The 15,982-nt window shown below is 39.4% G+C and overlaps 1 protein-coding gene across 1 annotated transcript in view; it reads left to right on the top strand.

The window, feature by feature from the left end:
* csrnp2.L (cysteine-serine-rich nuclear protein 2 L homeolog) overlaps positions 1 to 9,544 on the top strand; it is a 35,687-nt gene extending 26,143 nt beyond the window's left edge. Inside the window, exons 2-5 of the mRNA XM_018247491.2 lie at positions 1,097 to 1,271; positions 2,790 to 3,049; positions 6,542 to 6,838; positions 7,670 to 9,544. Of these exons, the coding sequence (XP_018102980.1) occupies positions 1,112 to 1,271; positions 2,790 to 3,049; positions 6,542 to 6,838; positions 7,670 to 8,491 (1,539 nt within the window). The 5' untranslated portion in view covers positions 1,097 to 1,111 and the 3' untranslated portion in view covers positions 8,492 to 9,544. The remainder of the gene's footprint in view (positions 1 to 1,096; positions 1,272 to 2,789; positions 3,050 to 6,541; positions 6,839 to 7,669) is intronic.
* Positions 9,545 to 15,982: the final 6,438 nt, after the last annotated feature.

Below are 15,982 nucleotides of genomic sequence, written 5' to 3'. Positions count from 1 at the left end.
GCGATATCGGGCAAGCATGATGGCAGCGCAGGCCTACCCTGGCAGCACACTGACTAGACAGGCTGGTGAAAGGCGGCTTAGGGTTTTTTTTCTGTTTTTCATTAAATTATGAATTTCATTTTGAAAGCCAGGAGAGTAAAGTAAAATGCGTTCACAGCAAGTACGATTTTTATTGACCATGCTATCTCTTTAAGTGAACTCATTCTTTGGTAATTACTGGATAGTGGGTATTGATTTGTGGTACATTTGATATACATTATATAGATAGGTATGCACACTCAAAAGAAGACAAGTATGGTATATTTAAAATAAAGTTTTACTTATTTATGCAAATAATACATACAAAGCCACAATGGTAGGCTTGTATAATACAATACATAAGCTTACATGGTATATACCTAACGTTTAAACATAGCCACAATTACATAACAGTAAACAGTAAGTATTACAATTTATACAGCAAGGAGCAGATACACCTACCACCAGTATGAGAATGGCCCCAACGTTTCGGCGTAAGCCTTTGTCAAGGGGATTCACCTTTGTCAAATTGTCAAGGTGAATCCCCTTGACAAAGGCTTACGCCGAAACGTTGGGGCCATTCTCATACTGGTGGTAGGTGTATCTGCTCCTTGCTGTATAAATTGTAATACTTACTGTTTACTGTTATGTAATTGTGGCTATGTTTAAACGTTAGGTATATACCATGTAAGCTTATGTATTGTATTATACAGGCCTACCATTGTGGCTTTGTATGTATTATTTGCATAAATAAGTAAAACTTTATTTTAAATATACCATACTTGTCTTCTTTTGAGTGTGCATACCTATCTATATATTGTTACGTTGTGGGGTACCCATTGTAGGGGTACCCTTTTGATGTTTGCACCTCTTGCACTGTTTACCTACAGCATTTGCTGAATTGGTGTGCCCTCCACCCATTACTAAATTACATTTGATATACATCCAGGTTTAAGCCTGCAGGTAAAAAAAAAAAAAATGCTTATTTTTTAGAACTTTTACATACATGTTTATTCAGTTTTGCCTTCTGCACTATACTTTTTGCCAACCTCAAGCTTGCATTGTATCCTCCCTGCAGGCCACCATAAAACAAATGGATGCAGTCACGAGCAGAAGTTTGAAAAGAAGGTTCGAAGAGGTAGATGTTGGCTCCCCCATCTCTACGCCTAAAGATTCTGATGATGAAATCTCCAACAGTGATAGCGCGGAAAGCTGTGACAGCATCAATGCACCGACCACCAATGAGCTTATGCGTAAGTTATCTGTAGTCCATGATTTATCTTCAGTTCAATAGATTTTCTTTTAGTAGTCCTGCGACCAATGGGAAATGGGGAGTTGCCCAGCAGCAGGGGGGCCACTTGAACGCTTGGTTCAGTGGTCCAGCCTTGCATTCCGTTATCCTCTGTTATTCATTATTCCCCCTCTTTTTTTTTTTTTTTTTTCAAAGAAGCAGTAAGCTTGGTGTTGTTGAACTGTGTCCACACAGTACATATCAAATGAGGGCAAAGACAGCTGCAAGTTGTTTGAATGTATAAAACAATTACTTCTATTTATAACTTTTATGGCCTGTTGTATGCATGATGTAGTACAACTGATATTTTCAGAACACCCCACCCCCTTCATAAAGCCAAGGTTTTTGTATTCCCTTCGTTTTAGAACTGAAACATTTGTATCTAGTACAAATAATTGTCAATTGAAATACAAATAATTGCTTATGGAAATGCATGGGATGCACTTGGATGCTTCAATGTGTACACATTATTCAAACAGAACATTTAGATTCTGTCATGGTTTTTATGCTGTAGTTTTTATTTCTAAATTACACTGTTTACACTGCAAATAATTCACTCTACATATAATATGTAATTCTGAACCAACAAGTGCAGTTTTTTCCCAATATTGGTGTGTAGGTAGGCATTGCAGGCAATTTTGCATGGCCATGTGCTTTCAGAAAGATGCAGTACTTCATGATAGAACTGTTTTCAGACAGACTATTGTTGCCCATACTCAATGTAACTGAAGGGGTCGAAGTGTGACTTGGATTTTTACTATTTAGTGCTACACTTATATCTACCAGGGAACTGTTATCTTGTGTCAGGGAGTTATCTGGTTACCTTCCCATTGTTCTGTTGCTTCTTTTATAATGACATCCAAATATATGGGTAAAATATATCAAGGCTATACAGTCTCCTTGTATCTTAATGAAACCCTTGCCTTAACCACCATTTTGGACCTTGTTCTTTTATTTGTTTTTGAGTGTCCACTTAATAGTACTAACAAATTATGCATAAAAACATACGTAAAAATATATATATGTAATTGCCTACTATCCAATATTGATGCACTGTGGTCTAAATTGAAGTGGGTATCAATATGCCACTCTCCGGATCACACTACAAAAGATTGACTGAATGTTGGTAGGGCAAGGGAATGTACCAATTTCTCACAAGGCCAAAAATCTGCCCACCTTCCTTACAAGTATGGATGCACCAATCCAGGATTCAGTCTGGGATTTGGCTGGGGTTCATCCTTTTTCAGCAAGAGTTTCGAATCCTTAAAATCATTGAACTTTTCATCACTGTGTGCCACGTGCGGTTCTTTCGAACCTTTCTCCGCTATTTGCATATGCAAAGCATTCATATTCGGTTTTGAATTTGACCACAAATGGATTTGGCGCATCTTTACTTGCAGGCCACTTTTGTCAAGCGTCTAGCATAAAAAGGGTTCTTTGAAGAATAATCTAATAGAACAAATGTCTTTCTCTTTATCAGCAACATCCATCCTTAAGCGGCAGAAACAGCTCAGGCAGAAGAATGTGCGTTTTGATCAGGTGACTGTATATTATTTTTCCCGGCGGCAAGGTTTCACTAGTGTCCCCAGCCAAGGAGGCAGTTCTCTGGGGATGGCACATCGTCACAACTCTGTGCGCAAATACACTCTGTGTGAGTTTGCCGAGGAACAGGAAGTGACCCACCGTGAAATTCTGCGCGACCACTTGAAGGAGGAGAAGCTTCACACACGTAAAATGAAGGTAAGGCCATACAATTGTTTGAAATTTTACAAGACATTCAGAGCTTCTAAAGTGATAATTATTTCACTAAAAAAAGCTTTATGGCAATACGTCTGGCAGAAGAGTCAAGAGTCGAGCATAAACCGGGGTCTGTTTTCTTTCGTCTTTACCCGAGGCCTAAAATGAAATGACAGAAATCAAACCTAGTCCTTCTGATCCGTTCTTTGTCCCATATACGACTACCATGCATCAAGCTGCTGTGAATAAAGCTCATAAATAAAGCCACACACGTACAGGTAATATAGTTTTGTATCATTTTTGATAAGTGTATGCCTTTCCATTAGTACTGACCAATATCCATGTGAAATGGATATTGGTTGTTAATGGGATAGGGCATGTTGGTCATGTGGCACCTCCTTACGTTGTCATCTTCCAATGCACCATACACTGGCAGATACAGCAGCTCCAGTTCTGATAGTTTGGGTTGTCTATTGACGCTAGTATAATCGCTAGTGCCGCAATTAGCTCTGTGCCAGGAGAGACATCACGTCCAAATAATCAGATCAGCATACTTTGTCTAATTTACCCACACAAGTGTTATTTCAAAGGTTGATTTTGGTTCTGGGTATTACAATTTGATCTTTTTATTGCCAGCGTTGCTCTACCTATATTTCACAGTAATGGTCTTTGAGTTAGTCGTTGACTTTAAAGTTCAGTGTGAAAATAAAAACTGTGTAAATAAATAGGCTGTGCAAATTAATAAAAAATTCTAATATAGTTAGTTAGCCAAAATTTTTATTCATAAAGGCTGGAGTGACTGGATTTCTAACATAATAGCCAGGACACTACTTCCTGCTTTCAGCTCTCTAACTCTGAGTTAGTCAGCGACTTGAAGGGGGACCACATGGTACATATCTGTTCAGTGAGTTTGCAATTGATCCTCCGCATGCAGCTCAGATTCAAAAGCAACAGATATGACCCATGTCCCCCCCATAAGTTTCTGATTGGTTTCTGCCTGGTAACCTTGGTAACCAGTCAGTGTAAATCAAGAAAGCTGAAAAGCAGGAAGTAGTGTTCTGGCTATTATGTTAGATATCAACTCACTCCAGCCTTTATAGACAACATTTTTGCCTAACTATATTAGAAACATTTTTTATTTTGCACAGCCTATCTATTTACCCAGTTTTTATTTGTACACTGAACAATTCCTTTAAGGGGGCCACATGGGACATAACTGTTCGGTGAGTTTGCAATTGATCCTTAGAATGCAGCTCAGATTCAAAAGCGACAGTTATGACCCATGTGCCCCCCTCAAGTCACTGGTTGGTTACCAGGCAGTAACCAATCAGTGACTTGGGGGGGAGCATATGGGTCATAACTGTTGCTTTTGAATCTGACTTGCATGCTAAGGATCAGTTGCAAAGAGAGTTGCAAAGCAGGAAGTAGTGTTCTGGCTGTCATGTTAGACATCTGTCACTCCAGACTTTATATATTACATTTTTGGCTAACTAACTATATTTGAAACATTATTTATTTTGCACAGCCTATCTATTTACCCAGTTTTTATTTTTACACTGAACAATTCCTTTAAAGGGGGTGGTTCACCTTTAAGTTAACTTTTAGTATGTTTTAGAATGTCTAATTTTAAGCAACATTTCAATTAGCCTTCATTTTTTCTTTTTTATGATTTTATTAATTATTTACCTTCTTCTGCTGACACTTTTTAGCTTTCAAATGGGGGTCACTGACCCCATCTAAAAAAAACAAATGCTCTGTACAGCTACAAATTTATTGTTATTGCTACTTTTTAATGCTTATCTTTCTATTCAGGGCTCTCCTATTCATATCACAGTCTCTTATTCAAATCAATGCATGGTTGCTAGGGTAATCATGATATCACTCTCTACATCATACTAAAAGTTTATTTAAAGGTGAACTACCCCTTTAACCTTTCAGGAATATCTGGGGCAGCAAATAAGCATTTATCACAGTTTTCATCTTAATTAACCATCGACAGGGCTCCACAATCCAGCTCCCTTGGGGGTTGGGTGGGTGGTTGGTTGGTTGGGGGGAGATGGACAGCCATACACTTTTGGGACCTATGTTATTTGCTTAGTATATAGATTGTTTATATTGTGTATTTAATTCTGCCTTTTTAATCCTGTATAACTGTTTTTGGTAATCTCTTATTAAGTGTGTGTCTGTGTACCCCCCCCCCCCCATCACAGCCTCTCTTGCATCATCTACCTGAACAGTATAATTATATTCTCTCCCTAAGGCTGTGAATGATGAAAACACTCTCTGGAGGGACATTTTACACCAAATACCTTATTTGTACAATGATGAAAGCACTGCTTAATCAATTTTGTCTTCCAGACACATTCAATATTCACTCATCTAGTACAATGTTATGCTCAGTCGCATTTTTTTGTGTTATCAAGTACATTGTTTTCCTAAGGAATCGTGTGTAACATGCACTAACACACAGACATGGGATACACATGACCAAACTACGGGCAGATCAGTTTTCTTGCCTTTGTCTTATTGCTGTTATTGTTATTTTATTCTTTATTTTGTATAGCCTATAAAACCATTATAACAGCGCTGAATATTGTATTATATTAAATGTAGGTTTTTATATAATCTGCAGCAATAATACAAGCTCCTGTTAGAATTAATTTTGACCATTTATTTTATATAAACTGACTAAAGTGTTCAGATTGCTACTGTTGAACATAATAGTCTACTATTTAACCTGTGCCCTATAGCCTTTTTTTTTCCAATTTCTGCCATTGCTACACAGGAGCTTGTTTATATAAACTATAGTAGTGTTTCTGAAGCAAACACACCAGTTACCAGTGCAGGGCAGCAATAAATTATATATGAATTACTTTTTTATATTTTGATGTTACTCTTCCCTTAAGATAAATCAGCTCCTTAATATAGATTATAATGCTAGCTGTCATGTTATCTGCATTGGACCAGAGGCACACACATGAGTCTGAAGCAAACACCTCCGTTTTACCAGTGCAGGGCAACAGTAATTGATATTTTCATTAATTTAAAACACTTTAATTTTTTGGTGTTAATGTTCCTTTAAGTACATTTTCCTCCTGTTGATGTATGTAGTAGATCAGCCTCTACATACCACTCGAGAAAATCACAGCCCTCCTGGGTCCCATGCAGTGCTCTACAGACCTGCAGTGCACCTTGCAAAGCATAACATAACAACAGTAATGCCTTGTGCAAAATTCCCTACTTAAGATCCCCACCACTTTGCAAAGCACTGGACCCTCACTATGCCATTTGTAATTGCTCACATAATAAAATGTCAGTACTATGTAGACTTTGGTTTTTCTTGTACCTATCTTTCCAGAGGCAGTCATTTTTGTCAAACTCAAATGAGAATGCCACACAATCTGCAAACAAACATGAGAGTTCACTGCTAAAATGCAGTATTTTCTTTTCTAGTTTTCCCTTTTAATTCTCCGTCTCCTGCTTTGTTTTCACTAGCTGACCAAGAATGGCACTGTAGAATCTGAAGAGGCGGAAGGCCTGACCTTAGAAGACGTGTCAGACGAGGACATAGATGTGGACAGCGTGGAAGTAGATGATTACTTTTTCCTTCAACCGCTACCAACCAAGCGGCGCAGAGCTCTTCTGCGACAAGCTGGGGTGCATCGTATAGATGCAGAGGAGAAGCAGGAGCTGAGAGCTATTCGCCTTTCGAGGGAAGAATGTGGATGTGACTGCAGACTGTATTGTGATCCAGAAGCTTGTCCTTGTAGTCAGGCTGGAATCAAGTGCCAGGTAGGCTTTCCTGTAGTACCTGTTTCTTCCAGCAATAACATTTGTTCATTATCACTACTACTACTACTACTACTAGGTATGTTCAGGTATAGGATCTGTTATTCGGAAACCTTTTATCCAGAGAGTTCAGAATTAAGGCCAACTTCCATAGACTCCATTTTAATCAAATTATTAAATTTTTTAAAATTATTTCCACTTTCTCTGTAGTAATAAAACCAGATCTTGTACTAGGTCCGTGCTAGGATATATGTAATCCTTATAGGAAAACAATCCTATTTTACAGTTATTTAACTGTGCCAAATTCCAATAGCTCTTTTCCTGCATCTTGGAATCACATGCAAGTCATCATAAGAAAAAGAGCAGCACATCACATAAGTGTTTTTTTTTTTTTTTGTTAAAGCTGTATTATTGTACAAAGTGTTGTGCAAATGGTCTCATACGTTTTCCGTGCTCCTAAAAGCAAACAGATTTGCATATCATCACAATATTGAAGTGAGGGGACCCCAGATGCTTTGGGGGCATAAACACCTTTTCATGGAAGATGCTAATTTTGTAGCATGCCCTTAATTATTTATAAGTGCAATGTTGCGCACCAAGCAACTGCAACATGCTAATCTGCAAAAGGAATGCAGGGGTTAATAAATGAACTAAGGCTCTCTTTGAAGAGTCCCACCCCCAACACCATTAGTAAAATCTTGCCCAATACCGCATTGTTTTTATATTTTTATTTGCCATATTCAACATTTTGATGTTTTACATCTGCCGCTCTGTTCATTAGTCTTTCCCTTTCCTTTGCCTTTATCTCTTTTTATCTATAAACATCTTTCCTAGGTGGATCGGATGTCCTTTCCTTGTGGCTGTTCTCGGGACGGTTGCAGTAATATAGCTGGTCGTATAGAATTTAATCCTATCCGAGTACGAACTCATTACCTTCACACAATCATGAAACTTGAACTGGAAAAAAAGCACCAGCTACCGAAAACAACACAACCCGTGGAGGAAGAAGTTCCTCATGCCTCCATTGTGGTCCCACCCCATCAGGAAACGCAAGACTTCCAAGAATTCATTGCCGAAAACTATCACCTGGAGAACGAGGCTGCCGTGCGACACCTGCAAAGTGCAGAGGAGCGCCAGAGGCTTTTGGATGAAGGTGACGAGGAATCAAGTGGTTCTAGTCTCAGTCTGGACTCCACTGTGGAGGGTTTAGAAGTCTGTCTTTTGGAGACACCCATGTCCCTATCACCCTCTTCCTGCCATGATTCTGTCCTACTTTCTGCTGGCTCCTCTGTCCTCTGCTTCACTGATGAGGACTCGGGGAGACCAGCCACCCCTCCAGAATACACAGAGGACAATGTGGTATCTATTTATGATCACAACCACACAGGCTTGGAAGCCGAGCCTACGGTCACAGAATCTGTCCATTCTGAGATCACACAGCCAAATACCTTAGATAAGGTAAAAGCTGAAGATTGCACAGTGCCCTCCTGTTTTGAGGAGGGACACACAGAGGCACTTAGTACCTCCCCAAGTATAGCAGAGACTTCCTTTGCATCGGATGCACATATAGACAGGGTAACAGTTTATAAGGAGGGGGAACTGGAGGGGAAACCTGAAAGCCAACATTTCCCTGCAGAAGGTACCCTGAGTATATGACACACACTTTTTGGCAGCTATTTTGCACAAGCCAGTCCAACTTCTCCCCTCTAACTTAGTATAACATTTATGCTTCAACTTAGTTCCCCTAAAGCACGCCCATGATGTTTTTTAAACTGGTTTTTGCCTCCATTCAATATTAAGGATACATTTTCCTTTAGGGCAGAAAACAAGCAATTTGGTTGTTTGACAAGGATCTCTTATATACTGTGAGACTTGTGTGGGAAAGATCTTTGCAGGGTTGTTTACAACATGTAAAGTCTATTTCAGCCATGACTCCTGCGTGGGCCAAATAGGGAGGATGTTTGACATCTTTCTGGGTTTTGTTGCAATATTTCTCCCAAGTTCTGTGTATTCAGGATTTGCTCCCATCAGACCTGCCAGTCTCCTAAATCCGCTGCAGAATTAGTTTCACCGTCCAAAGAAGATGAGGGTTTCTCCTTGTATCTGCAGTTTTTCTGTGCATGCTTTTCCCACATTCCCTGAGTTTGGTTTGTGTGAATCGTCACACAAGTGGAGTTTAATCTGTTGGCCAAGGCAGATCAAACGGGCAGGCACATACAATATGGTGCTAATGAGAAGAGTGGAATATCACTTTCATAGAGCTGGGCTGTCTTTTCTTCTGGTGCAGAGATACTTCAGGCCACGCCAGGCACCTGGGCTAAAGATGATGAATAAGCCCTCCTTTTAAAGCTGCTACTTTTCAACCTGACAAAATAAGGGGGACATTTGCGTTCTCGAGTGCTCGTCTTTTGTGTGAGTGTGGTGAGTGGAGACACTAGGCATTTTCTTAGTGCTGGTCCCACTTTTTTGAAATATATGGATACTACCTTTAATTTCTCTTTCAACCATGCTCAAATGATGAAATTCCCAAAATACGGTTCGTTGGTATTTATGATCTCCAGGCATTACATATGTTCACCTGTCTTGATTTTTAGAATTTTTCGTTTTAGGGGATTGTACATGGATTTAAATAACAGTATTATGGGATGGGATTCTTCATTTAAAAAAACAAAAAAAAAAAACTATGTGTGGTTTCGTGGAGTGTTGGAATACAATGCTTGCATCCTTGATGTTGGTAGGTCCCACTGAATGCTTGTCTAGGGCATGGCCTCCTGGTCTGTTCTGAGAAGCTATCCAGATTAGTACAGGGTCCAGATGTATTTCCGGCGGGGGGTGCCTATGTATATATATATATATATATATATATATGTATATATATATATATATATATATATATATATATATATATATATATATATATATATATATATATATATATATATATATATATATATATTATAATTCCCAAACTAGAAAGAGTTTGTCTGGCCCTGAGCTCTTTGATTCCCATGAATCCTTGCACTGCAATAACTAACCTGACCTAGATGCAAAACTAACGCTGCATGACATGGATTTATCACACATTTGCCTCACAGTAATTAGTTATTCCCTATTGTATATATCATCTGCACTCCTACATTTATTACACAAACCGCACAGCACATAGGCAGATATGGCTACTTTGCCTAATAACCTACTTTATTTATCTGCTGTGCAAAGTTAAGCTGGCCATAGAAGCAAAGATCCAATCGTTCGAACAATCGGACTTCCCCATCTCCCGACCTGCCACTAACGATTCCGATCAAATAAAGTAGTAAAAGAACAGATCAACCGATGTTCTGCCCCTGACAGCGATCGTACGAAAGTTATGTCTGACAAAGCTGGTGACAGTCTCCCACTGAAAATCGTACGATCGGCAATACACGAAGAGAAATGATCGTCAGCCGACAGAAATCTTTTAACCTGTCCGATTGTCCAAACGACCGATCTCTGTGGGGCGAAAAATGTTGGGACTCTCCACACACGGTCCGAAAATCTTACCAAACGAGGATTCGTACAATTGGATCTTTGCGTCTATGGGAAGCTTTATTCTGGCATTGTTTTGAAAAATAAACACAGCGAAGTGCACTATATTAAATTCTTTCTAAATGATCCAGTGCTTCTACCCTTGCAACTGGTCATTTTTATTATTCTATTTCACCACTGTTAATGCCTCTACATTCGGCCTTTTTTTTTTATATTGAAATAATTTCTTCACACATTCGCAATTGCTAAATAAGACTAGTGCTGTGTTACTATTATGTATTCATGCAGGGTTGATTACTTCTATTGAGAGAAAACTGCGAGTCCAAGTCTGCAGTTGAATTACAGTTGCCAACAAAGCAAATTTGTGCTTCTTCGTTTATTGCCATATTATAGTAAAGTTATGTTATATGGCTAGTGTTTTCTGAGCCAACTAGTGGTTTATTGTACTGCCTAGTGGAGAGAGAGAGATTACACTTACCTGCACCAGTTGTAGGTGCACCGGCTGTTTGACAATCAGAAGGCACTGGCCCAGCAAGCAAACGGGTGCCAACTCAACATGGAGCAAAGCCACATGTTTAGCTCTGTCCGAGGTAGAATTAACAAGAAAATCTAAAAGCTGTGCTTCTCTTGGGAGTGGCTTCAAATTATACGCATAAGTGGAGACTTTATAAAATATTTTTAAAATCGTGTACTATACTGCCTGAAATTATTAGAGAAAGCAAGCTTCATTCTTAGACTGTATGCAATGCATATACAAGGTAATGTATTCACTCTGACACAAAAGTCAACATGATCATATGCGCTAGTTTTAGGATCCAGTTTATTAGAAAATCAGAAAAGGCTTAACCGTTCCAGAGCTCCCTCGTCCTACCACCTTCTTGAATAACAGGCTAGAGCTGCCAATGTGAAGAGGGCGAGACTTCACTGATATTGCTTTTATACATTTATTAAGAGACTGGGCACTAGAAAGACAGAGTGCTGTATATAAATTTTAGTACATAGGGAAATGCTTTCTTTTAGGGCTATGGCAGAGCTCCCTAATTCTGCTCTATCGCAGACGACTATTCTCCTGAATCTCCCCTAATCTCCCACCAGAAATAATGTAAAATCAGTGGGGAAACATATGAGTCTCTTTGGTTTCTATGATATTTTATATAGTTTCCTTTCAAGGCAACCTCAGGCTACTTTGGAAAGCTGAAGCGGCGTTTATATTTTCACACAAGTAATTGACGTCATTGCCTGTGGGAAAGCATTTTCCGAAGATGAGTTGCATGCGGTCGAGCAGATTTACCACGGGCCATTAATCTCTGTCTGCCATTACCAATTGAAAATTGAGTTACACTAGAATGTCACTTTCTACATCATACTTGGGGGTATATTTATCAAAAAGTGGAGTTCGATCGCCAAAGTCCTCTAGAGTGAAATTCCGCTAGAGTGAAATTCCGCCACTCCATGCATTTCTATGGGATTTTTTAAAAGCGTATTTATCAATGGGTGAAAGGGAAAGTTCATCCTTTAATAAATACGCCTTTCAAAATCCCATAGAAATGAATAGAGAGTGGTGGAGTTTCACTCTAGAGGACTGTGGCCATCTCTAACTTCACTCTTTGATAAATATACCCCTTAAAGTTAATTTCAAAGGCGAACAACCCCTTTAACGGCTGTGTTACACCAGGTACTTCATCACTCTGCAGGAAATCTCCTCTCCGGAGGCTGATAAAGTGCCAGACACCACTTGCCCTTTCACATTCCTTGGAATCTGCGAATGTAAAACACTTTGCATGCGGCAATCCTGTAATTGGCCAGAAATGCAGAAGGCAGCATTTTTAACAATGAACCAGGATTACTGCCTGTTACATGCACCAGTTCCAACTAATGCAAAGGGGCAGGTATTGTCGGGCGCTTCATCTCCAGCTGAAGATGAGGATTTCCCAGCGGTGATGACAGCACCCTTAAAGGACAAGAAAAGTTAAACTAAAGAAGTAGCTAGAAATGTTGTACATTATATGTTGGGCTTCTGTACCAGCCCAAGGCAACCAAAGCCCTTTATCAGTAAAGATCTGTGTCACCAAAGATGCCCCAGTAGCTCCCCATCTTCTTTTCTGCTGATTCACTGCACATGCTCTGTGCTGCTGTCACTTACTGAGCTTAGGGACCCACTCACAATATACAGTACACATATAATAGAAATGTCACAATATAAGGCTGATTAGTAATTAATACAGATGATTACTACATGACAGCACAGAAACCAGTGCAATTAGCATCAGAATTTAATAATCAGCCCTGTAGCATCAGCTTATATTACAGGCCAACCTCATTTTCTGCTGGATCATTTGTGACGACCCCTAAGCTTAGCTTCTCAACAGCTGCTCAGAGCCCACTGAGCATGTGAGTGTCACAGACACTTTCCAAGATGGTGACCCCCTGTGACAAGTTTGAAGTCCTGGATCATTGCTGCTATTGACAAGCTGAAACTTTAGGCTGGTGCAACAAGTTCAGTATATAAAATATGGCATTTTTAGCCCTATTCATTTTTAGGTCTCCTTTAAAGGGCAAGTCAACCCTAAAATTCACCAAATAAAAGAAAACCTAATTCTAAGCAACTTTGCAATATTCGTTAATTACACATTTTCTTATGGGTTTCAAGTTATTTATATATGTACTAGACATTAAGCCCGTTAAATTATAGGGCGCTAGAACATATGTAGTCAAGCCAGAGATGGTCCGTGGGGCACATGCGCAGTAACGCAATCCCACAGACACATGGACTGGACGCAGAGACACTTCAACTTTATTATATAGGATTGCTTTTGAAAGCAGTGTCTGTCTGTCCTTGTCTATTCTCTGTTCTGATGACTCAGACTGTTGATACAATGTAAGACACGGCAGCTGATTAACAGACCTGTCTTTGCCAGAGAACTAAAACTATTGCAACATTGTTTAAAAAGTAACAACCAGGAGTTAAGCAGATGTTATTTTCAATTGTATTTTAAATAACTTTAAAAGCACTGGACATTTTTAATAAATGTATATTGGAAAATTGCTTGCAATTATGTTTTTTTAGGCAATTATTTTATTTTGGGGTTGACTTGCCCTTTAAGTCAAAGGCCTAGTTTTTATTGCACTGGGTTTATCGCCTGTACTCACAAACCCTCACTTAATATGTCTGGCCCCTTCTTTACTGTGAGTCTCTATGTAATAATGGACATGGCTTGGGCAAGAAAGCACTAGAAACTGAAAGTAAAATAATAATAATAATATGAAGCCCTGTCATGTACCCTAATCAACTGCCTATTGACAGCGGATGGGGAGAAATAAGCACTGGCAGAAGGTAGGACAGAATCATGTTCAAATAACTGTATACAAAAGGTAACTAACATATTACTTGCTCCATCAAGTAACTCACATGAATTATCTGCTTAAAACAAACTCTATGGGAGATGTCCTTCTTATAATTCTGAGCATTCTGTATAAGGGGTCCCATACCTGTACCATATTATTAAAACCTGCCCTTCTCATTCCTGGGAGATACTTGGTTCAGAAGTTAATTTAGCTTTAGTTGAAGAGGAGCTCTTTTTCTTTTGTGCTGCCTATGGGGAAATCTGGAGGGCTCATGGATCTGGTGAGAATACGGAGCCTAAACTACTATTCTTGACTTACGTGTCAATAACTCTTGAACTAAGCGTCTCTTAGAAATAGCCAATGGCTTTTCTTAGCCAACAGAGCTCTGTGCTATTGATTTTGAGAGACAATATTTTTTATAAGCAGTTATACAAAACTTATTATCATTTAGTAGAAGTTTCAAAAAGTGCATTTAAGATGTAAAACGTAATATTGCATAGCTATGTTAGGGAACTGCACCCCAACACTGTCAAGTTAGTTTATTGCTTCAGCAACCAGATCATAATTCTGTCACATGACTTAATAAGCTAATACGGTAGTCTCACCACATATTGACACTTGAAGATACCAATAATCAGATTTTACAGTACACTGTATGCTGTTAGCTGACCCAGTGTTGCCTCATTCTCTTTTTCCCAGCTCTAGTCCTCTTCTGATGTGGCCAATTGGAGGACCCTAAAGCTCTCCGCATCCAACTGCCTGTTCTAGAACTGAAATAGGATGTTTGGGCTACATAGCTCTGTGATGCTTTAGAGGGTACAGAGCATTTCACTCTCATAAATGATACAAGACAGCACCTACAGGTGCACATACACGATGGCCAGTTGTTTGAGTGGATCGAGTAGCTTTGCAGCAGTTGGGAGGCTATAGGTTGCCTGTTTTAGGATTTGAGCCTCTTGTTAGAAGAGGGTTGGAGGCCACTATACTAAAAGGCAATGCAGGGGCGTAACTATAGAGGAAGCAGACCCTGCGCCTGCAGGGGGGCCCAGGAGGTATAGGGGCCCCACGAGGCCCTAATTCATATACAGTTTCAATAAATATTGGTAAAACAAGTCAACTGCTAAAAATTGTGGGGGCCTGAAAAATAATTTGCTGTGGGGCCCAGTAATATCTAGTTATACCACTGAGGCAATGCTTCGAGTTGGAAGGATCAATGTTCTTCTGCAGAGTAACCTCTGATTTTTTTAGGTGCTGTGAGGTTTATTCCCTTAGGTTTGTATTAACCATGTTCGAGGCTACAACGTTGATTAATATGTAAGAGTTGTTTTCATGAGAGCATAATATAAATAACGGTGGCACTTTGCATGGGGAGACATGTATTGCTGGAACTATAGCCTGTGCCTACAGAGCATTGAAGTGCAACACTAATGACATTTTACTGCAGCATTGTACTTGGTCAGGGGGAATTCTTATGCTGGAGTAGATTTCTTATATCACTCTATATAGATTATGATTATCCTTGATATGGACGGTGTTGCTTGTGTGTATAACCAAGGCCTCATTGACAACATGCTAAAGTCCAGTTCTGGCTTCTTGTCATGGGATGATAAGACAATAACAGGATGATATGATTTGGAAGATTTTGGCAACTGCTACTAGAACTTTATGGACACTACAAGCATAGATTTAGCTCCATCTTCCTCCTCCTCCTAATAAAGGCCGGTAGGGATGAGGTGCATTTGTAAGGCTACCACCTTGCCTCTCAATGTCAGTAACTGTGTAATATTTGTCATTTTTGAATGACCTGACCAGAAATATTGAATATGCATTGCTGCTGGGGTGGTGGTTTTGTATCTTTTCAATGGAAAGGCATATTTTAGGCGTTCTAGTGGCAAGACAGTCAAAAGTGCCTGATTATCACATATCACATCTCTTGTCCATGAGCAGATGTAGTGATGTTGTGGTACCTGGCACAAGGATTTTGCAGAAAAAGGCTCAACACCCGTTGTAGAGCTGTGGCCAATCACTTAGCAGATACAATGCTCCCTATAATATACACTTTATCTTGGCCCATTTATTGAAAGGAATAGCTTCCTTGGTCTGTGTGTCAAGTAGCCGCCATACTAAGCAAACTGTCAGATTTATTCTTGCTCCTTTAATATTCCTAGTACACGGTAGTTATTTGGTAATGTGTTTACTCTCATTATTTAGTATATATTCGTGTTATTGCCCCCATGAAGGCCATTCACTGCTAGTATGTTCAACTTGCTTCATCTG

This window comes from Xenopus laevis, chromosome 2L, assembly GCF_017654675.1.
Source record: "Xenopus laevis strain J_2021 chromosome 2L, Xenopus_laevis_v10.1, whole genome shotgun sequence".
Taxonomy (NCBI): domain Eukaryota; kingdom Metazoa; phylum Chordata; class Amphibia; order Anura; family Pipidae; genus Xenopus; species Xenopus laevis.
This window is presented reverse-complemented; position numbering and strand designations above follow the sequence as displayed.